At 42.3% G+C, this 24,636-nt stretch overlaps 1 protein-coding gene across 2 annotated transcripts in view; it reads right to left on the reverse strand.

Annotated features, from left to right (window-relative positions):
* Positions 1-24,636, reverse strand: part of zdhhc14 (zinc finger DHHC-type palmitoyltransferase 14) — a 191,908-nt gene that overhangs the window by 43,450 nt on the left and 123,822 nt on the right. For both annotated transcript variants that reach the window (XM_038808323.1, XM_038808317.1), the window contains exons 4-5: positions 6,501-6,638; positions 4,783-4,831 (exon numbers count right to left, since the gene is read on the reverse strand). In XM_038808323.1, coding sequence (XP_038664251.1) covers positions 4,783-4,831; positions 6,501-6,638 — 187 coding nt within the window. The remainder of the gene's footprint in view (positions 1-4,782; positions 4,832-6,500; positions 6,639-24,636) is intronic.

A 24,636-nucleotide genomic window follows, 5' to 3' on the forward strand; every position in this document is an offset into this window, starting at 1 on the left:
ATTGTATCAGCCCCAACCTCGTGCATAAGGTTGAGGCGTTCAACCTTCGCAGCATGCAGCAGCCTCCCCCCCCCCAAGCTCTTCTTCCCACTTCACCTAATACTCCTTCACAGATACCCTATTCTGCTCCTGTATCCTCCCATAGATCACTGACACAACCGAGTGCAAAGTGCCCCAAATTCATATTATTGGTGCGAACACTCGCCCTCGGCTCCTTATACAATAGTCGTACCCACGCCGCAAACCTCAGCCGATTCCAAATCTTTCAATACCACCATCAAATAACTCCCTCTACCCGATCAAACACCTTCTTTGCGTCCAGTGCCACCGTCTCCTTTCCCTCTGCTGGGGACATGATCACGTTTAACAACCTTCTCATGTTGGGCGGCACAGTAGCAGAGTGGTTAGTACTGTTGCTTCACAGCTCCAGGGTCCCAGGTTTGATTCCCGACTTGGTTCACTTCTGTGTGGAGTCTGCACGTTCTCCCTGTGTCTGCGTGGGTTTCTTCCGGGTTCTCTGGTTTCCTCCCACAGTCCAAAGATGTGCAGATTAGGTGGACTGGCCATGATAAATTGCCCTAAGTGTCTAAAAAGGTTAGGTGGGGTTGCTGGGTTGGGGTGGAGGTGTGGGCTTAGGTAGGGTGCTCTTTACAAGAGCCAGTGCAGACTCGATGGGCTGAATGGCCTTCTTCTGCACTGTAAATTCTACGATTCGAAAACAGCTGCCTTCCCTTCATGAACCTCGTCTGATCCTCTCCTATCATCTTCATGAGACACCCCTCCAGCTTTGCCATCAGAACCTTTTCCAATATGTTGGCATCTATATTTAATAGTGATATTGGCCCATACCACCCACACTCCACCAGGTCCTAATCCTCCTTTAACAGCAGAGAAATCGAAGCCTGCCCCAACGTCTGTGGCAAGACACCCCCTACCTATCGCATCCTCAAACATTCCCACCATCTGCAACGCCAACTTATCCTTAAACTTCTTATAATACTCCACTGGGAACCCATCCAGCCCTGCCACCTTCCCTGACTGCATTCTCCCAATTACCTCCTTCTCCCCCACCGACCCCCTCCAACCCTGCCCTGTCCTCTTTCCACAACCTCGGGTACTCCAACCCATCCAGGAACTCCCTCATCTCCCAGTGGCTCCGACCTATACAACCTCTTATATAATAACTCTTCAAAAACTTTATTGATCTGCTCTGGGACCACCACCAGCTTCCCCATCTATCCTGCATCTGAACTATCTCCTTCGCCGCTGCCTCCCTCCGGAGCTGGTCGGCTAACATACGCCTTGCCTTCCCCCCATGTCCATAGACTGCCACCTTTGCCCTTCTCAACTGGCACACCGCTTTCCCATGGACAACTGGTCAAACCTGTGGGCTTCCAGGTCCAGGATGGCACCCAGCACCCTCGTCGCAAACTATGCATCATCTCAGTTGGGGCCATATACGCTCGGCAGGGCCACCAACCTCCCCTCGAAAGCACCCGCAGCAATCACATTCCTGCCCTCCTGGTCCGTCACCACCTTCTCCATCAGAAACCTTACCCTCTTGCCCACCAATACCGCTACTCGCCGAGCCCTGATTTCGAACCCCCCAGTGGAAAACCTGGATCACCCAACTCTTGCTAAACCTCACCTGATCTGTCACCCTCAGATGGGTCTCCTGCAGCATCACCTCGTCAGCCTTCAGACTCTTTAAATGTGCAAATATCCGCAACCTCTTCACCAGTCCCCCTAGCCCCCTCATGTTCCACGTTACTATTCCGACCAGGGGTATCTCACCGTCCGCCCATCCTATCCACCATCATTGTAATCCCGGGCACTGTCCACTGGGCCTGACCCGCCCTGTCCCTTTGTTGCCGGCGAACTCCACCTTTCCAGAGTCCCCCTCATTCACTTCCTCTTGAAAACACCTCTTCCAGTAATGATCCCACCCCCCCACCTTTCACAACTCCCAGACACATCAAAACTTGTTTGACCAGGTTCCAATGACTGTGGCCTCTCCCCCCACTACACTCCTGTTCACGAGCTAACCTTCGCTTGCTAGTGTGGAGGCTCCTGCCCAGGCCCCCCTCTTCCCAATCCCCTCCCCCTTAACCCAATCCCTGGAAAACAAAGATACTCAAACATAACCAGTGCGCAAAAAACTCCCCAGAAAAAAACGGCACTACCCTAAAGTCCAATATTCTCCACTGTAACCCATAACAGAGGGTACATACCCTGCCCTATCAACCAACCAAAAAACCAAACCCCCAACTGTACCCCGCACAATTATAAACAAATAAACATCCTGAAATTAGAAACAAGAAATGGGTCTGCACACAGCGTTTCACCCTCCTTCCTTCAGTTCAGAACCAAACCCCAGTCCCATCTCTCATTTTAACCCCAGCCCTTCAGCCTTCACGAATACCTCCACCGCCATCAAAACAGAAGTCACCTGAATTATTTGTCACCCGTAGCTTCGTCAGGTAGACCTGGCCAAACCTCACACCTTTGCTGAAGGCCTTCTCCCCAGCTCCACTGTTAAGTCCTGGTATATACAAATACTAGCTCCTTCCCACTTCACCTCACGCCTTGTTTCACACAACTCAGGATCTTCACCTTGACATGGAATTTGTGAAAACAAATTATGGACACCCTTGGTGGCTCGTTTGTCTTCGGCTTGGGCCTAAGTGACCGATGAGCCCTTTACAGTTCATACCTGGAGGGTTCTTCCCCCTCCCACAACAACCCATTAACATCTTTACAAAGTACTCTGTCGGCATCGGGTCTTCAACCCCTCCGGCAAGCTCACAATTCTCAAATTCTGCCGCCTCGACCTGTTCTGCAGGTGCCCCACCTTGGCTCCAAATCCTTTGTTGGCATCCACCACCCTCCGCAGCTTCTCACCCATCGAGGTGAACTGGTCACTACGTCGCGACAGGGCTTCCTCCACCTGCTTCAGTTTCTCTCCTTGTTCCCGTACCTCGGCCGATGTCTTCGACACTGCCACCTTCTCAGGAGCCAGTCTCCTTCACCAGCTCCTTCATCGCCGCCATCATCTCCTTACACATCACCTCCATGTGTTTGGTGAACTGCCTCTCAAACTCTCTCGCCATCACCTCAGTCAAAGTTTCGAAGGTGAATAGCTCGGCACCACCCAGAGATCCAGCCTTCGCCATCATACTGCTGCCGGTCTAACCCGTTCATTCGACAGTGACCTTTCACTCACCCCCCTTCTTCCTAGTGGGTTTTTTTCTGGGTCTTCGACATTCCCCACCAGCTTATCCAAAAACTGTTCCCAGAACTGGGCATTAAATTCCAAAAAACAGAGCCACGAGCAGAAGCCACCCAATGTGTGACGTCCACCTACACGCTGCCACCGAAGTCCATGAGAAACATGGACTACTTCTGACTGTTCCTCCTTTGAAACCAAACAACAGTGAGGTACTGTAATCAGTGAAATATCAGATTTTAAAAAATCAACTTAAGAAACTGAAAAAAGAATTACCGTCATGACTGGAGAAAACTTCAATGTGAAACTGTAAGCAGCACACCTAGAATTTTCATCAGAGTTCAGTTGTGTTGTTTTTGTTTGAACATATCTTTGATATTGTTTCACAGACCACTACGCCCATTGTTCATTACCACTACAGTGGTATTGTTGGAAAAGCTCAAGGATGAATTAATCAGTGGTTTAAACTTTAATATCTATTATTGTTGGAATTTTATTTGAAGGAATGTTAATTTTGCTTTAAAACATACATTTCTAAGAATGCAGCACAACTTCACCTGACATTTTTCATTTAATTCATCCCTAAAATAACCTTAGACAATTACACAGCAGGGGTTTTATTAACACTTATTTAAAGCTCCTTTGACTAGACTTACATTAGCTGGAAAAAGATCTGGGTGGTATTCTCATTGTTCGATTCATCACAATGGGCTGAATTTTGCTGGAAAAATAATGGTGTGTTGACAATGTATGCTATTATTAATGTGCAAACCGGCCAGGAAGTTCATGGGATCAAGAGACCCGTCATGAGTTACAAATCTCCAGAATTTGTTGGTCAACGTACACTGTTCACTTTATAAAAACATTGCCTCCCAATTGCTTGCTTTACCTGCATGCTAACATTCTGTACGAGTATCCCACTTTGAACTGTTTCGCCCTTTTCCTGCATCTAGTAAATCCTTTTCAGAGATTTTTAAAACATATTTTTTTCTTAAATTTCCTTTGTTTCTTTCTCTCTCTTGATCCAATCTTTATTTTCCTCACTTTACATCTCTTCCTGCATCTAATATGAATCTAGATCATCATTCCTTTGCTGTCATTCCTGTTTCTTTCTGAAACCTCATGTTACATTGGTTAACAAACGTGCCAGATTCCCTGTTGTTTCACTATGCCACAGTCTGCTTCCACGTGAAGCAAATTATGCCACAAAAATATTTTGAGCTGAAGGAAAAGAAATGTAACAACTAGTATACACTGCGAGGTGTCTCATTCAACAAGGTTATTAAACAGGATTGCAAACATGAGGTAGTTCATTCAACGTGGACAAAAAATACTACCCCTAAATAACAAGCTAATTTTAGTGTGACATAGGCACATCTATGTTAGGTTCTTACTGAACCTTAGTTTAATATCTTCAGATTGAAAAGATTCAGCAAATAATAAGTATTTTGGACAGAGTATCTCTGCAGAAATGCACTTGGCACTAGACATGACCACACACTCTCAAAGAAGTGAATCTCCTCAAGATTTGCTTCAAATGTGACAGGAAAGGATATCTTGCAGGGCTGTCCTTTAGTGCATTTAGAAATCCGGTTTTCTGAGATCCTACATAAAATTGTTGAAATATATGTTAGATTAAAACAAAACCAAAGCTCACGTCATTCTGTTCATGGCAACACATTTATAATGATCTTGTCAAAGCATACACATTACAGTAAAATCAGTAAGAAATGGTCTGCAAGCTCATACGTTCTATCCCAGGTGCTGTGGTGCAGATGTCCTTCCAGACAAACTACAATTTAGTGCAAAGATGTTCAATCTTCTGTCTTCATGGGAACATCATTCAAATCAATGCTCCTATTAATCTGGGTATAATCAAGTTTCTAGAATGAAATAACCTTTGTTTTGGGGGCATTAAGAACAGTCCCTTCTGAACAGGACAAAACAGCAAATATGAAATACAAGAAGAAATGGACTGATTTGCCTGAGATTTCAGACCCAGATACCGGGATCTGGGATTCGTCCCTGACTTCCGGTACTTCTCAGTCCTCTTCTCTAGTTTGCAGTCTCAAAGTTCCAGAATTATGTTAAATGTGTAAGTTTCAACTAAAGAATCCTGCTATGTTTATAGACAGCAATATCAATGTTCTCTGTGCAATGAAAACAATAGATATGAATGTCAATAAGGTGATAAAACTGGCGGTGAAGTCTTTATCCAGGTATTTGAAGGAACAAGTTAACCAAAGAAAAGTAGAAATACTGCATTTAAAAGGGATTATCACAGAATTGTTGCAGCACAGGCAGCCATATGGCCCATTGCTTGTGTGTTGGTTCTCCATAGGAGTAATTTGCCGAGTGCCACTCCCTTGCTTTCTGCCCATAGCCCTCCATATTCTTCCTTTTAATATAACCATCCAATTCTTTCTTGAATGCCTCAATTGAACCTGCCTCCACCACAATCTCAGGCTGTGCATTCAGATCCCAGTCTGTTTAAAATTAAAACAGTAGTCTGTTTGGGTTACAATTAAAACATACCCACTCAGGGGACTGGGTTAGACAGAGGCTAGTCACTTCCAGGACTGAGTTCAAATTTAGACCTTATCAATGAATAATTGTCTCCTCTGTTTGTGGGCTATGTCTTTCTGAATTGATCATAATCCTGCTCCCACAGTACACATGCTCACAGGACAAAACTCAATTTGGCTATATTGCAAGAGGCCATAAGATGGCTGTTGTGAGAAATAAACAGCACTTTTCTGACTATGAAATGCTCTTTTAACTGAAGAGCAGAAACATTTAGTAACAAAATTCTTAAAATGTGCAGTCACTCAATTACAATGAGATGTAGTTCAAAGATCATGTGACCGTGAAAAAGCATCACTTTATCAAATGAAAACAAACATTAAGCTCTCTCACATTCATGTTAATTTCTCCATTAAATATTAATCTATCAAGTCTTTCCTTAGGAAAAAAGGTAACATTGATTTTCACTGAATATACACCAAAACGAACTGTTGTTTCAGTAGGATCTATAAACTAATGATCCAGTGAATACCTTTTCATTTATATTTACAGCCCTGATCTTATTACCTGAAAATTAGAGGCATTCCAGGTACATGGGTCTCAATCATTCTGAACTGATCCCAACTGCAGACAACCCCAAGATGGTTTTCACTGAATCATCAGATAGTGCAATTGGCTTCATTTAGAATACCAGGAGAGATGAGCACACTAAATAGCTGCAGCAAACATTCTAACCTAAAGCAGTACTTACGGAGAATGACATGTGTGATGACGAAAGCGAAGATGAAGACTGTCAGAAATGACAGTGACAAAATAAACATGTAAAAAAATCTGTAGTTCCTTTTTCCCACGCAGTTGCCTACCCAGGGGCAGTGGTGATCAAATCGTTCTGAAGGAGGAAAAAAAATTATAGGATCAGGTTATAAACCATCCTTTCACAGAATTTGTTTTTTTGTTTAAAAAAAAAGATTTGCCTAGTTTTGATTTTTAACCTGGGACAGTTTTAATTAACTTAAACCTCCACCAATATCCGAGATATATTTTGGATGACTAGTCTGTTTATCATTCAATTAAATTGCATCCCATTCCATACCCTTTGAGAAAACGAAACCAACATGGTTATTTTAATTGACCCATAAAATATCACCTTCAATCTCAATTTAGCTTGCCATATAAAAAGTAACTTGGGAGAAAATAAACTTGCAAATAGAGACAAGTGATCTTCTTTAATATGTGTGTAATAATATATTCTCATTAAAATACTAAAACGCGCAACATTTAAGATTATAAAATGACTAGATTAGATTCGAAGTACCCTAGACAGCCCCACTAAAAATAATGCAATGATAAAATGAAAATATATGAGACAATGGAGAAGAACTGCGATGTTGCCAACATTAAGTACTTGCATATTGTCCCGACTAATTAAAAATATAGTTTACTCATTCCATGATATGTCTTTGCTTCTTGAACTAAAATGTGCTTCACATACAGCAGATAAGTTTATTATACCAACATCAAAAATCACTGCATACCTGTCCCTTCAAGGTTAATTTTGGGAAGAAGCACGTGGCACAATTAAAGAAGGACAATCAAGAAACTCCCAGGTGTTTCTCAATTGTCTCTGATCAAAGAATGTATACCCCGCAAAAGATTAGAGTCAACCATTATCCTTATGATACAGGTTAAGGATCTATTTACTCTGGACAGGTAAACTTAACATTAGAAATTGTTACGACCAACATGGGAGAAGTGCACTGTCTTTAGTTCCACTACTCCACAGGTCATAAAGTATATTTAAATGTTTTTTCCCAGCTAGCCAAATATATGTGCTTCACCTACTAATCTAAGAATGATCACTCAATACCAAGTTATTCTTTTGGCAGCACGGTAGCATTATGGATAGCACAATTGCTTCACAGCTCCAGGGTTCCAAGTTCGATTCCCGGCTTGGGTCACTGTCTGTGCGGAGTCTGCACATTCTCCCCGTGTGTGCGTGGGTTTCCTCTGGGTGCTCCGGTTTCCTCCCACAGTCCAAAGATGTGCAGGTTAGGTGGATTGGCCATGCTAAATTGCCCTTAGTGTCCAAAATTGCCCTTGGTGCTGGGTGGGGTTACTGGGTTATGGGGATAGGGTGGAGGTGTGGACCTTGGGTGGGGTGCTCTTTCCAAGAGCCAGTGCAGATTCGATGGGCCGAATGGCCTCCTTTTGCACTGTAAATTCTATGATAATGTGAGAGTTCTAAATTGTTTCTGACCTAATCACATTGATGCAACTCTAAATTTGCAACGCTCATTAGAATGCATCAAGTGCCGTTGATTCCAGTGCAAGCTCTTGATTTTTGCGGAGTCGCGATCCTGAAAAATTATTAGTCAGAAGTCCCCTCTTCATTTCCAGCAGACCAAACATTTGATGGCTGAGGAAGGGGGCAGGACGTGATTTGGACATGAGGGAAACCCAAAATCAGCAGGACATTTTAATGACAGCTGAATTCTAATAGGCCCAATTTTGTGAGGGCTTTAAAATATAATGTGAGAGTCACAAATTGATAGTGCTCTTAAAGGGCAGATAAGGTCTGTGTAACTATTATAACCTGAAGTTTTTTTTTAAATGTCACGATCTTAAAGCTTGAAAATAAACAGGCTGCAGCTGTTAATGAGGGTTTAAAATAAAACCTCTGCTGGACTGTTTTGACTGACAGGCGAGGTTAGAGAAAAAAGGTTGTGCAGTTTCATGAGTATTTTTGATATTTCTCATTATTCCATCATGAAAATTTGATTGTTTCAAAGGCTACAATTATCTTAACAGGAAGTTTGGAGTTCACAATTTGATTGACAGTTTAAAGAATCCATTCAAGAATTAGATGTCTTTAATGTATGGTCTGAATAGAAGCTTATTTTCCCCCAATATTTTTATTAGAATTTTCTAATTTTAACAATTAGACATATAAAACACATATTTACAGAATAATACGTTTCTTATGTACAATTTACATGTAGCCCTTTCATCAGCCATCCCGCTTTCCTTGCTCCAGCTTCCCCCCCTCTCCTAGTTGGGCTCCGTCTTGGCCCCTTCTTCTGCCACGAGTGTTGTATTATTATAGTCTTTCTTTCATTTTGTGATTCTTGCTGTTACCTCTGCCCCCCCCCCCCCCTTGCTCTTTTCCCATGTCCCTTCTTGATACAGGTGGTGGTTGGAGGGGTGGTATTGGATGGTGTCATGAGCAGTGAGTTTTAGAGGATCTAACAATTTTATCAAAATCCCAGAGAACCAGCTCATCTCAGCACTCATTTGCCCCATGGCCAATTACAATTTTCTTCCTTGGTTGGCATGCCCAACTGCATCTCCACCACCCCAACCCCATCATTGGCAATTCGTCGTACTTTTTAAACCCAGGCAGGTCCAGCGAGTTGGGAAGTTTCCTGACTCTAGCTACCCACCTTGGTAGCCATGGTCCAGGCCTATATAATGTATAGCATCACAGAAGATTACATTAAATGGTGGGCTCCATTTATTATATTTCAAGTACATTGGCAAAGGTATATTTTTAATGCTGTTTTCAGAAGTTTGATTCCAGAAGAACCTGAACCCAAGTCAAAAGATTGCCGCTTCCAGCCCTTTTCAGAGACTTGAGCACATAATCTAGGTCGACAGTCTTAGTATTTCTAGCAGTCCTGCACTGTCAGATATGCCATTAAACCAAGGCATTTCTATATTTTCGGGTGAACATAACTTTACCTCAGAGAATATCAGGGAACCTCTCTCCAGTGTCCTGACAACTGTTTATCCCTCAACCCAATCAGATTATCAGATTATTGAAGGTGATATGTTTCCACCAAAAGAAAGGCTTCAATTTTCTTTTGAAAATTGCAAAAATTACAGATTGAGAATGCATATGCACTTTCATAAATACTCAAGATTATTTGGCCATTATGTCATATGTGAGACCTTGTGATGCTTCCCATATTAAAATAGTGACAACACTTCAAAAAAGGATTTAATTTGCTGCAAAGTGCTTTGGGACCTCTTGAGGTCATGAATGGTGCTATATAAATGTAAGCCTTTCTTCTATTTAACTTCGAATTTTAGTTTATGCCATGATTCAACAAACCTTCCAGATTGACCTGTCTGGTTCAAACTGCATATCCCCATGCTCCCTCATAACCCCACACCCCCTCCATACTCCCTGTGCATATACCATAGCCACTCATCCAGTATCCATTATGCTTCGGACTTCAGAATTTCTTTGAAATAGACATTTTAAGAACGAAACTTTGAACAGTTAAATATCATTAAAATATATTATACTTTAAAAAAACTCTCAAAAAAAAACAGCCATACCAAATATAATCTCAAGTGGTCAGTTTGTTGTGAAACCAAACATCTATTTCACTAATTGCATAAAAGACAATGAATCCTTTAATAACCTCTTAAAACTATCAGCAAGCCTATATAACCACCTGCTGCTGAGATAAGATGTACCAAACCTTTCAAAGTTTAGCCAAGCATACACAGTAACTTATAATAAAGCATTCTAGTTCACAGATAACATTTGTTTTTGCAAATATATATGACAAATGTTTTTAAGCTACACCAAATAACCTGTCAATCAAAGGTCAGGAATAGTTGAGCCTTTTTTCCCCTGACAGCTAGTGAAGGTAACTTTTATTTCAAAAGGACAAATAAATAACTTCAGATTATTACACCAAAGAATCCAATCACTACAGGAAAGCACACCTAATTTACAATATGACATCTAACTAGGGAAACTGAAAGAATTTTTTTTTTGTATTTGTAAGCTCGCCATAAACAAATTCCAGAAGCAGGCAGGTTTTTTTTTGGGGGGGGGGGGGGTTCCATTTGGGGATGGGGCTCACCCCTGGTTCACATTTCTTCTGAAAGGCTGTAAATCATGCCAACTCATTCAAGGAGCCCAGCTCCTCTAAAATTGCTAGTTTAAATTGCTAACGCCTGCAATGGAGCTAGGAAGTGCAAGAGTGCTGTGTGCAGTTGGACTACGCACACCATTATCTAATGCCGGTGAAAATTGCTGGAAACAGAAATGGGGGCAGGAATCCTGAAACTTGCTCCCATCTGCCATTTTTAAGTTCTCCTGAGTCGTCCTAATTCGGTAAAAATCCAGACCAGCATCTCCAACAATGCAACACGCTGCAGAACTGCATGAAGTGTTCACAGTAACAATATAGCAAATAAAATACTCCAAAATACTTCACAAAAGTGATAGAAAGCAAAATAATTAAACACCAAACCACATTAAGTAGTACTAGAGCAGATATCTAGAAACTTGCTCACAGTTTTGGATTTTAAGGAACATCATAAAAGAAGGGATGAAGACAAACACTTTCATTTATATAACACTTTTCATGGCCACTGGATGGATCACAATGCTTTGGAGTCAATGAATAATGTTTTTTGAAGTGCAGTTACATGTAACGTAGGGGATTTGCCCTCAGCAAACTCCCACAAACAGCAATGTGATGGTGACCAGATGATCTGCTTTATGTGATGTTGATTGAGGGATAAATATTGTCCGGGACACTGGGGATAACTCCCCTGTTCTTCACTGAAATAGTGCTTTGGAATCTTTTGCATCCAAACAAGCAGGCATATGGGGCCTTGGTTGCAATTTTATCCGAAAGACAGCACTTCAAACAGCACTGCACTGGAGTGTCAACCTTGATCTTTCAGCTCGAGTCCTGCTGTGGGGCTTGAACCAGGCACCTTGGAATTCAGAGGCAAGGGTGCTGCCCACTGATTCATGCCTGAGCTGGCAGAGGGGTTTAGGGAGAAAACTCTAGAGCTTAGGCCCTAGATAGCTGAGTGATCACCAATTGTGGAGTGATTAAAATTGGGGATATTCAAGAAGCCGTAATTGAATCAGCAGTTATCTTGGAGGGTTATGGAACTGGAGGAGATTACAGTGATAGGTGGAGAAAGGTGCTCACATTCTTCCTCCCTCTTGGAGGTCATGGCGCCTGGTTCGTGTTTTTATAATCAAGTTAGCTTGTGTTCTTGAAAATACAGAAAAATGTGTCATTTGAAACATGGAAGTTTGGCAATATCTGGTCTGAGAGGATACAGGGAAAGATCCCACAAAAGTTTAATAGCAGCTTCAAAGAGCAGGATTATAAATTGCAGATTCTTGCTCACAAGCAGGTTTAGCAAACACACAGGTTTCATGTGGTAAGCTAAAACAATGGCTCACACCTTCATGGAATGTAACTATCTCAGGAAGCATCTGGAAAAGCATGGATGAGTTTCAATTGCATTAAGTGACGAATGTTTAAAACAGGCAAGTCTTTCAAGTCATAACCAAGTTAAATTTTAGCATACAGCTAAAAGCAAAGTTTCACACCTTAATTGAAATAAACTCTCTTAGTAAACAGCTGGAAAGGATCGATGATGCTCAGTCGAATTTGGTGTCAATTCTAAAGTGTAAAATTCTATGAACATCAAGTCAATTAAAAGAAAATTGGAGACGACCTGTCTACGAGAAACATAATTTAAGTCAAAATCAAAGGCAAAGTTATGAGCTGGGGACAATTGGAAAATTAAACGATTTGAAATTACAGAAATAAAAGTTAACTATTGAAACCAAAGCATTTTTTAAATCAGATCTGAGAGGAGACGTTATGCCCAAAATGAATAATTAGTGGTATTAAAATGTTTACATCAAAGATACTTTTTAACTATCAAAGTGAAACAAGCTCATTTACAATAAAGTCGTTAAAACTTAATAACTCTTCGAAAGAGAATATAAACCCGAAGAAAGGGGACAGCCAGCAGAGCCAGAGCCAGCTCTCACAGCTCGGTGCATGGGAAGGACAGGACACAGCAACCAAGTTCACCAGCGAATACAACTCAAGAAGACCAGATTTTAAGAAGATTGATTGTCAAGGTGGGCCTGAAGGTCTCTACAACCAACCAGCAGCAGCCAGAAGCAAGATCTTTTTTCCTTTCTGTAAAGAAAGTGTTTGCAGCTTTTAAAAGAAAAAATATAATAATAAAATAACTTAACTTAACCTGAAAAAGTGGTTATTAGCCTACTTTACTTCCTTAACAATGCAGGACCCAGGATATCGATGCTACTAAGGGGTAAGTAGGTAATATTCTTCGGTGAAGGTATGGGTTATACTGGGGGATAACTTGAAAATATAGTTTGACCTAAATAGCACCCACCGAAGCCTGCATCGGAGTCAGGGAGTGAGAATCCCTGTTCACCATTTAGAATATCGACCTTTTTTTGGTATAGGGGGAATTCTAAGAATAGTGGTGAGTTTTAACTTCATGGCGCCCAGCGTGGAGGCCTAGAATATTAGAAGTTTCTAGATAAAGTGAGCCTAGAATATTAGAAGTTTCTAGGTAAAGCGGGGCTAGAATATTAGAAGTTTCTAGTTCCCAAGAAACGGTTGGAATATTAGAAGTTTCTAACTGGCACAAAGGCTAGAATATTAGAAGTTTCTAGTCTATGTGTGAGTCAAACTTTACCTGCCGAGTTTAGTTTGGAAAGTCATGTGTGATTGGCTTTTGTAAGGATATTCTGTGGATCGAGGGGACTGAAGCTCAGGTTGGGTGTGAAAATCAGTAGACTAGAAGATACTGACCCTGAGAAAAAGTCTGCAAGACATTTTGGTGATAGCACTAAAATCTTGCATCCATTACTGGTAAAAGAGACCAAAGAATAAATCATCCTCAGAGTAAGGCAGATTGTGCAGACATTTTCTGGAAAATAGGGATGCTTAGAATCTTCAGAAACCAATAACCAATCGACCCTTAACTAAAACAGGAAGATAGTGCCTTAGTCAGCCTTGGATAGGGCCCAGAAAGGGTACTTATCCTTAATTTCAGAGTGCACCTGAAAGGGACAACCAGGAACAGAACTTGAATTCCGAAAAATGGCAATGAGAATAATCCTCTTGCTCTGAAACATGGTCAAGAGAGTTGAAACAATGAAACAAGAGTGGAAAAGCTTAACAGAGGCAAAAAAAACTCCTGCAGAAGTGAAACTTATCAGCATGGAGGGGTCTCAATTTTTGTTAAGAGTAACTAAAACCCTGTCCTGAACCCCCCTTGGCGGCAACAGTGGAAACTCCGCCACCTGCCGCCTAACAAACGCCCTAATCTGCATATACCTGAAGGTATTCCCTGGGGGGAGACCCCACCTCCCCTCCAACTCCTCTAAGGTCGCAAACTTCCCATCAAGAAAGAGGTCCCCCATCTGCCTGATACCTGCCCTGTGCCAGCTCAAAAACCCTCCATCCATCCTCCCTGGTACAAACCGGTGGTTCCCCCGTATCAGGGACCAAACTGAAGCCTTCACCTCCCCCCTATGCCGCCTCCACTGCCCCCAGATGTTGAGGGTAGCCACCACTACCGGACTCGTAGAATACCTTGCTGGGGGGAGCGGCAACGGCGCCGTCACCAGCGCCTCCAAGCTCGAGCCACAACAGGCGCCGCCTCCAACCTCTTCCATGCCGCCCCCTCCATCACCCACCTACGTATCATTGCCACGTTCGCAGCCCAGTACTACCCACACAGGTTGGGCAGCGCCAACCCGCCCACTTCCCTTCCCCGCTCCAGGAATACCCTCCTCACCAGGAGGTAGGCAGAAAGCAGGAAATTATAGGCCAGTGAGTTTAACTTCGGTAATAGGGAAGATGCTGGAATCTATCATCAAGGAAGAAATTGCGAGGCATCTGGATAGAAATTGTCCCATTGGGCAGAGGCAGCATGGGTTCGTAAAAGGCAGGTCGTGCCTAACTAATTTAGTGGAATTTTTTGAGGACATTACCAGTGCAGTAGATAACGGGGAGCCGATGGATGTGGTATATCTGAATTTCCAGAAAGCCTTTGACAAGGTGCCACACAAAAGGTTGCTGCATAAGATAAAGATGCATGGCATTAAGGGTAAAGTAGTAGCATGGATAGAGGATTGGTTAATTAATAGAAAGCAAAGAGTTGGGATAAATGAGTGTTTCTCTGGTTGGCAATCAGTAGCTAGTGGTGTCCCTCAGGGATCCGTGTCGGGCCCACAATTGTTCACAATTTACATTGATGATTTGGAGTTGGGGACCAAGGGCAATGTGTCCAAGTTTGCAGATGACACTAAGATGAGTGGTAAAGCGAAAAGTGCAGAGGATACTGGAAGTCTGCAGAGGGATTTGGATAGGTTAAGTGAATGGGCTCGGGTCTGGCAGATGGAATACAATGTTGACAAATGTGAGGTTATCCATTTTGGTAGGAATAACAGCAAACGGGATTATTATTTAAACGATAAAATATTAAAGCATGCCGCTGTTCAGAGAGACTTGGGTGTGCTAGTGCATGAGTCACAGAAGGTTGGTTTTCAAGTGCAACAGGTGATTAAGAAGGCAAATGGAATTTTGTCCTTCATTGCTAGAGGGATGGAGTTTAAGACTAGGGAGGTTATGTTGCAATTGTATAAGGTGTTAGTGCGGCCACACCTGGAGTATTGTGTTCAGTTTTGGTCTCCTTACTTGAGAAAGGACGTACTGGCGCTGGAGGGTGTGCAGAGGAGATTCACTAGGTTAATCCCAGAGCTGAAGGAGTTGGATTATGAGGAGAGGTTGAGTAGACTGGGACTGTACTCGTTGGAATTTAGAAGGATGAGGGGGGATCTTATAGAAACATTTAAAATTATGAAGGGAATAGATAGGATAGATGCGGGCAGGTTGTTTCCACTGGCGGGTGACAGCAGAACTAGGGGGCATAGCCTCAAAATAAGGGGAAGTAGATTTAGAACTGAGTTTAGGAGGAACTTCTTCACCCAAAGGGTTGTGAATCTATGGAATTCCTTGCCCAGTGAAGCAGTTGAGGCTCCTTCATTACATGTTTTTAAGGTAAAGATAGATAGTTTTTTGAAGAATAAAGGGATTAAGGGTTATGGTGTTCGGGCCGGAAAGTGGAGCTGAGTCCACAAAAGATCAGCCATGATCTCATTGAATGGCGGAGCAGGCTCGAGGGGCCAGATGGCCTACTCCTGCTCCTAGTTCTTATGTTCTCACCCTCGGGGTCTTCTGTGCCCACACAAACCCCGTAATACTCCACTGACCCTCCTGAAAAAAGCCTTCAGGATGTTGCCATGAAGTTTGCTGTCTGTTTTTTAAACTTTTTTTTTTAGAGCACTGTGTAAATCTGCAGCCTGTGGAGTCCAGAAAGTTGGGAGAGCAGTGTCAATCTGCTGCCTGTGGTGTTAGTAAAGTTTAATGAGCACCGAATTAGTCAGCTGTTAGTGGCATGGGGCACCTGTGGGTGCAGGACTCATGAGGTGAAGGGGGGGGGGGGGGGGGGGGGGAGAGGAGAGAAGAGGGGGAAGTGTGATACAACTGAAGGAGGTGGGCCTGAAGGGCTGGGTGGACCCCGAAAGAGAAGGAAACATGATGCCTATTGGGGGCACAATTTAGAAGAATTAATGAAGTGCTGTCCAGGCATCTGAAGATAAAGGCCTGACAGCAATGAGATATCGGGATGATGTAGCCTGAGTAAGAAAGGTGCTAATTAGTCTTGCCTACCCCTGATGCAGAAATTAATTGTGTCCTCCAACATTTCTGTGACTCATGCTTGTTAAACTAATTGGCCCTCATGAGTTAACCCTTAACAATGTCAGCTGCCCACATTCTCAAAGTCAAGGAGAGGGGTGATAACTCCTGGCTCAAGGATAAATGCTTGGGTACATGAGATCGAGAGGATTGTGTCTGCATAGGTGCTGGAACCCAGTGCCTGTCACTGAGGATCCATTAGCCCTCACAATGGACTTGAACCCAATAAGGCAATAATGGCATCCCTGAGCCATAGCTGACACTGGTAGTTTGTAGATGACACTGATAGATTATGTCTTGCATTAGGTGTTCCGGAGCTGTCAAAGATTGAGTTATCAAAGTTAGAGGAGAGTAATAGAGAGACATCAGAATGATGTTAGGGGTGAGGGACAGATATTTTTAGGCACAGCATCGAAGTTGGATGACTGAAGGGAGATAATGTGAGCATGAATAAAAGATCATGTAGCTGTTTTGGATTTAAGTTAGGAGTAGAAAAATTAAAGATCAGGAGTCAGACAGATTTGAAATTCGATGATGAACAATACTTGTGAGCAGGTCAAAAATGGAAAGGATCAAGATGCTATATATGTTGGAGTGTCAGGTAAAGCAAGATGCAGCAGATAAGATTTTGATTGTCTTAGAAGCTGCAGTGGATTTGAATCTTCAGCTTGCTCTTGTAAATTGATGATTGTGTCAATGGAATGAGAAAAGGCAGAAGATGAGACCGTGCCCGTCATAACAATGTAAGGGAGAGCAAGCACATCCGCCATGATGTGCCATCTGACTGGTTAACAATGATCTCGACATAGCTGCACATTAAAACATAGTGATTGCAGGATGAGAGCAAAATGCAAAGGCTGGTAAGTGCATAGTGATGGGGCAGGAAATCAAAAATAGGTGGAATATTTTATATATGGAGTATAGAAATATATTAGACAGGAGGGAAATGGGCAGTTCGGAAAAATCAATGTTTACGAGTAAGGAATCATAGCATCATATAACATGCAGTGGGATCATTCAGCTTAATGCACCTGAAGGAGCTATGGAATTATTCACATCATTAGGAAATACAGCCAGTTTAAACAATTTATATTTTATGGTCGGTATTAGAAATAAGGTATCAGTTGAAGCTTAATCCATGTTTCTGTATTTGTGTGCTAAGAAAGGTTTCAACTTTAGTTACCTTCCTGCTGAACATGGGTGCCAGCATGCAAATTGGTTTTATAGAATCACAGAATTTACAGTGCAGGAGACTATTCGGCCCATCCAGTCTGCACCAGCCCTTGGAAAGAGCACCCTACTTAAGTGCAGGCTTCAACCCTATCCCCGTAACCTAACCTAACCTTTTAGGCACTAAGGGGCAACTTAGCATGGTCAATCTACCTGCACATCGTTTTATGGTGGGAGGAAACCGGAGCAACCGGAGGAAAACCATTTAGACACGGGAGAAAGTCACCCGAGGCCGGAATTGAACCAGGGCGTCTGGAGTGTGATGCAGCAGTGCTAACCAGTGTGCCATCATGCTGCCCTTTAGTTTTACTTTAAACCGTGCCTGCGCTGCAATTAAATGTTTACGAGGTAAAAGCAATTAATAGAAGTAGGAAAAATTTAATTGTTGCTAAGCAACACTAAAAAGTGTCTGTGCAGACTCTGCACGTTCTCCCTGCATCTGCATAGGTTTCCTCCGGCTGCTCCGGTTTCCTCCCACAAGTCCCTGAAAGACACGCTATTAGGTAATGTGGACATTCTGAATTCTCCGTGTACCTGAACAGGTGCTGGAGTGTGGCGACTAGGGGCTTTTTACAGTAACTTAATTGCAATGTTAATGTAAGCCTATTTGTGACAATAAAGATTATGATCACTTGGCATGTCATAACACTCAAGGCTATAGGCCAAGTGCTGGTAAATGGGATTAGGTAGGTCAAGTGGTTTTGATGTGTCTGTGCAGACTGAATGGGCTGAAGGGTCCCTTCGGCACTGTGAGATTCTGTGACTTGTGTAACCTTTACAAATCTGTATATACTTGTAACGGTATAGTGGGGCGAATAGTAGTGCGTTATAGTTAATCTTGTTTTGTTTAATAAATGTTAACAGTTAATTGGCAGTCCTGTGACTGTTCATCCACAGCTTTGACAAAGAGTCATTCAGACTCAAAAGTTCTTCCTTCTCTCTCCACAGATGCCGTCAGACCTGCTGAGATTGTCCAGTATTTTCTGTTTTTGCTCCTCTCAACCTTCTCTTCTCGAAGGAGAACAGCCCCAGCTTCTATATGCTATCCTCATAACTAAAGTCCACCACCCCTGGAACCAGTCCGGTAAATCTTTTCTTCACACCCTTCCTAAAATGTGGGGTCCACAATTGGACCCAGTGCAGGTCAAACCAGTGTTTTATAAAGGTTCATCATAACCTCCTTGCTTTTGCACTCCATAAAGTTCAAGGTCCTGAATGACCTATCAAAATGATTTCTGAACCTGCCGTCACCTTCAATGATTTGTGCACGTAGACCCTCCCAGGCTCCACTGCTCCGCTCCTGCATTTCTTTTAGAATTGTACACTTTATTTTGTATTGCCTCTCCTTGTTCTTCCACCCAAAATGTATTACTTCACACTTCTCTGCCTAAAACCTCATTTATCACATGTCAGTCCATTCCAATAGCCTACATACACCCCCTGGTTGTCTATCTCTAGCTCCTCACAGCTAATATACATACAAGTTTTGTGCCATCTGCATGTTGTGTTCTGCACACCCAACTCTCAAATAAGCAAAATATTGTGAAAGCCGGAATCTGAAACAAGAACAGAGGATGCTAGAAAGACTCAGTAGGTCTGCCAGCATCTATTAGGAGAGAAACAGGATTAACGATTGAAGTCATAGACTCTTCATCGGAACTGAAAGGAGGGACAATGTAGAAGCTGCAATAAAAAAGTAACAACCTTTAAGAACAAAAGACAGATAGGTAGCTTGGTGAGAGGGAGAAGGGGGTGTTTTGTATTGAGGCAATACATATATGGAATATTAAATGGAATATTTAAGATGGAGGGGTAATGTCAAAATCTAAAGTTACTGCACACAATGTTGAGTCCGAAGGGCTGCAACGTGCCCAACTGGAAGATGAGATGCTTCGTCCAGCTTGTGACGGGCTTCACAGGACTTTTGCAGCAGGCAAAGCACCCAAGTCTAGGTCATGATCAATAAAATCAGTGGTTCTCATAACAATCTGTGGGAACCCCATGACATACCTTCCTTCAGTCCAATAAAACAGCGAGCACGATTCTCTGTTCCTTGCCACTCAGTCAACTGTGTATACATGCTGTCACTCTTTTTTATTCCATGGGATTTAACTTTATTGATGAGCCACTTTGGCCATGTGACACTTTGGTCTCTTAAAAACCAAGATGCCCCACATCAACTGTAATAAGTTCATCGATCCTGCCTGTTACCTCATAAAAAAACATTTAATCGAGTTATTTAAACATGATGTGCCCACACAAATCCATGTTGGTTTTCCTTAATTAATTCATAGTTGTCCAACTGACTGCTAATTTTGTACCAGATTTATCATTTCTAGAAGCTTTCCCACCACTGAGGTTAAATTGACTGGCCCATAGGTGCTCAGTTTTGCCTGACACCCTTTTTGAAAAAGGGTGTTACATTTGCAATTTCCAGTTCACTGGAATCACCTCTGTATCCAAGCAGGATTAGAAGATTATGGTCAGTACCTCCACAATTTCCAAATTTACTTCTCTCAATATCCTTCAATGTATCTGAACTTTCATCACAAAAGCACAGACAGCTTGTACTATCATATGACACCAAGAGATTATATACAATTGAAACCACTTCTAAGGCAACAGAGACAGAGGAGATGTGCAGAAGTGAACTGGACAGAGGACTTTTTTCTCCCACTTTATAAACACACACAAGGCAGTTTCACCAATTTGAGCAAGCAATTATGTAAACCCAAAGGACTTAAAATTTAACTGTCGAATATTAGCATAGGGTTGTAAACTGTATGAAAATGTTCACTTTGAAAATTACAAAAGAGTGCAGGTTCAAGGAGGGGAAAACAGCCTAGAGAAGGTAAAGAAACATCATCAAACTCACAGATGAAGGGAATTTACCTTGGTTTCAGTAGCTGGAGGCTCAATGGAGACCTGAGTCAGTTTGAAGATATGGTTTTACAATGTGCCTCTGCCCTTAAGAAACAAAACTTCATCCCCAAAAGCATTTCATTACAGAGTGTACAGAAAAAGAGATAGACGATATGTATAAAATAAAATTTAACTTTGCACTCTCAGTTATTCACTCCTTAAACCGAATCTTTACAGTTCTCTCTCATTTTCCCAATTTCAAGGTTATAATTACATTCTTGAAAATATATCAGCAATTATATTATCCTTTCAGTAACATGAACAATCATTAAGTTATAAGACTTTCAGTAAGCTCCATTGGGAAAATCTATAATTCTGAACCTCAGAATTTTCCACCAAGGCCAGTATATACTAATGTCTCTTTACAGCCATGATGGGTATATCCTCAAAATGTTTCAGAGCCAGTCACAATCACATGGTTTTCGTTTTGACCGTAGCATAGCTCTTTTGATACTGATGAACCTTTTTTGAAAAATGCCCTACTGAACTCTCTATGCCTGATGCAATAAGATCTCACTACCCCCAAGTCACTGGTATGGAATACCACCTTGAACGGTTTAGAGAAATTAGGGGCAGCAAACACTGATTTATTAGTTAGGATTGTCTTAAGCTTCTCAAAAGCTGTCTGGCATTCTCTTGACAATACCACCTTTGCCTTCTTTTGCTATAAATCTGTTAGTGAAGCAGTTTGTGGGCAGAACGATAGCACAGTGGTTAGCGCAGTTCCTTCACAATTCCAGGGTCCCAGTTCGATTCCTGGCTTGGGTCACTGACTGTGCGGAGTCTGCACGTTCTCCCCGTGTCTGCGTGGGGTTCCTCCAGGTGCTCGAGTTTCCTCCCACAGTCCAAAGATGTGCAAGTTAGGTGGATTGGCCATGCTAACTTGCCCTTAAGTGTGCAAAAACGGTTGGGTGGGGTTACTGGCTTATAAAAATAATAATAACAACAATCGCTTATTGCCACAAGTATGCTTCAACAAAGTTACTGTGAAAAGCCCCTAGTCGCCACATTCCGGCGCCTGTTCGGGGAGGCCGGTACGGGAATTGAACCCATGCTGCTGGCCTTGTTCTGAATTACAGGCCAGCTGTTTAGCCCACTGTTATTACAGGCTAGGGTGGACATGTGGGCTTGGGTATGGTGTTCTTTCCAAGGACTGGTGCAGACTCGATGGGCCGAATGACCTCTTTCTGCACTGTAAATTCTATGATTATATGATGCTGAAGTTGGTCATAAACGTACGATCGAATCTGCACATCCCCAAAAATCTCATCATTTCCTGTTCAGTTACAGGGACAGGGAATTCCATCAAAACCTGTACTTTCACTGTTCTTGGCAATATGCCCTGGATGAGTTAATCGCACTTTTGCAAGATTTATTACTAGATCCACTAACTATACAATTGTTAAAGACTTCCAATTGTTTCACATGATCTTTCTTGTTGCTGTAAATCAGTACACCATCCAATTAAATTCCACAATTAGGAAGACTAGTTACAACGATTCATTAATCTTTGGAAAGCGCTTGGAGCATTTTTTAGCCCGGATGGAACACTTTGCAGTGATACAGCCCATTTGGCATGACTAAATTTGATATCTCCTTTGTTTGTGACAATAAAGGTTCCTACCAACCCTGTCAATACAATCTTCTAAATAAGGGATTGAATTTTTGTTATTGCATTAATCATTTTACAATCCATGTAGAATCTGGTTGACCTCATCAGGTTTAGGCATTAATGATGACTGAATACTGTTGAATTCCAACTACTTTGACTAGGTTCAGATGGTGATTTTCTAACATAAACTGAATTTGTTTCTGTGAGCTTAAACATTAAGAAGGTTGCTTTATCTGAGAATATTTCCCTATGTCCACATCAGCGATGGCTGAAGATTTACACTCTGGTTTATCCTTATAGATCCCTCTAAAGTTTGTCAATAACCTCACTAGACCTTGTCATCTTGTCCCGAAGAATGAAAATATGGTACCCAACTGTCATAATATTTCAGTGTTAGCTAATCAGATATTAGGAGGTTCAATTTGTAAACTAAGCCTCCTTTTGCCTCATTCTCACTGTCTTTTTCATCCTCCACTGCGTTTACAACCGTATATACTGCTTCTTCCCTCCAATGGTATTGTTTAACATATTGATTTGATTCAGCTGATTCTTTTTCCAGTGATCTAGGGTGTCTATCAAACATCTCTTTCAGATCATCTATGTCTTTAAAAACATTTCAGCAAACCAAATATTTGTTTGTGCAATCACATTGACTCGGTTGATGAACATTGTCTTGCCGTTGCTTGGGTCACCATAAATGAAAAAAATCCTGGAGCCCTTACCTGGAACTGTTCTGTCTCTTTATCCTTGCTTGGGTTTTCTGCAATTAAGGAGGGGAGCTACTAACTTCACTCCACTTAATCATTTCCCGCAAGTAAATCAACTCCATCTATGGGTAACTTCAGGACAATCCCTGCTGTCACTATCCTAGACATTTGGTCATAGTTGTATACCCAGTACAAAGGTACAGGTACATATTTCCCGGCAATGCCATTTATTAAATTGTTCGCTTAAATACACGTTCTGGGGGTGAAGCTATGCCATTCCCCAGCAAAAATGTTTGAGTGGCTCCCATTTCTCATTTGAGGGCTATCGGGTTACTTTTGTTCTCGACAAGAATTCTTTATGACACTCGTGTACCTTACTCACATCTCCAAAAATCACAGCAGTGTCCACACTAGATTTCACAGTTACAGTTAATGCTACAAAACTTGATCTTTTGTATTTTCAGTCAGGACTCATTTTCCTGAATCGCCTTGCCTTACATACCCCAATAAATCTCATGGATTACTCGCACAACTTCCAGAATTCTGCACTAAAGTTACAATGTTACCTCGGCTTTTGAATATCACTTATACCCCCAGCACCTTCCTTTCCCATCCAAGGAGAAATCCACAGTTTATAATCTTTATTATTGTCACAAGTAGGCTTACATTAACACTGCAAAGTCACTGTGAAAAGTCCCTAGTCGCCACATTACTGCTCCTGTTTGGGTACAAGGAGGGAGAATTCATAATGTCCAAATTACCACGTCTTTTGGGACTTGTGGGAAGAAACCGGAGCACCCGGAGGAAATCCACGCAGGCACAGGGAGAATGTGCAGACAGTGACCCAAGCCAGGAAACGAACCTGGGACCCTGGCGCTGTGAAGCGACAGTGCTAACCACTGTGTTACCGTGCCACCCAATTCCTGGGCCATTGCCAGTTTCTCCTTCTCTTCCCTGGCTACACGCCTTTCTTTCAACTTCCCATCTTCTATCCTTCTTGGGTTTGTGGGGGGGCGACGGAAAAAGGGTTCGGATTTATTGACTAGCTCATAATTGTCAGTCTTCTCTGTGCTTTTCTAGCTTTTCTTCCACATGGATTCTAACTAACTACTGGAGGAAGTGAATTTTTTAATTCTTCCAGAAGAATTATGTCCCTCAGGGAACATAACGTTCTATTTGGCCTGTGAATGAAATTACTTTGCTTTACCATTGAAAATTCAACTTTGGCCTGCTCAGGTGTTTCATTATTTTGTGAAATTTCTGCCTGTACACCACAAGGACAACTCATAGGCATTGAGACAAACCTTTTTTACTGCTTCATAATCCTCTTGGGAAATTGATGCATAGAAACATTTAAAAAAAGGAGTAAGCCATTTGGCCCATTGCGCCTGATCCACCATTTCATTATCTCCACGGCCGGTCGTCCAATCAATTGCCTGTTCCCATCTCCCCACCCCACGATATCCTTTGATCCCTTTCATGCAAAGAGCTATACCTAATTCCTTCTTGAAAACATACTCGGCGTGGTCCAACGGAAAAGTTTCTGAGCGTCATTTGTGGCGGGTTTTGCTGGGAGTTTCCTGCCGGCTCTGCTGGCAAGTTCCCCACTGCTGTTTAACCACACTTAGTCACTTTTCTGGGCCCTGGGGAGTTTCTCACCGGTTTAGGCCACACTTAGAATTATTTTCATCACTGGGGAGCTGAACTCAGATCGGGCCACCATTTTGAAAAAGTGCCCCAATCTCTAAGTGAATTTGTGCGTCCCCCACATCCCCCACCCATGGGTAATGTCACCCTACCTCCCCCCATACACATGGGCATTACCCCACATCCCCC

The sequence above is a fragment of the Scyliorhinus canicula genome, chromosome 1 (genome assembly GCF_902713615.1).
Source record: "Scyliorhinus canicula chromosome 1, sScyCan1.1, whole genome shotgun sequence".
Taxonomy (NCBI): Eukaryota; Metazoa; Chordata; class Chondrichthyes; order Carcharhiniformes; family Scyliorhinidae; genus Scyliorhinus; species Scyliorhinus canicula.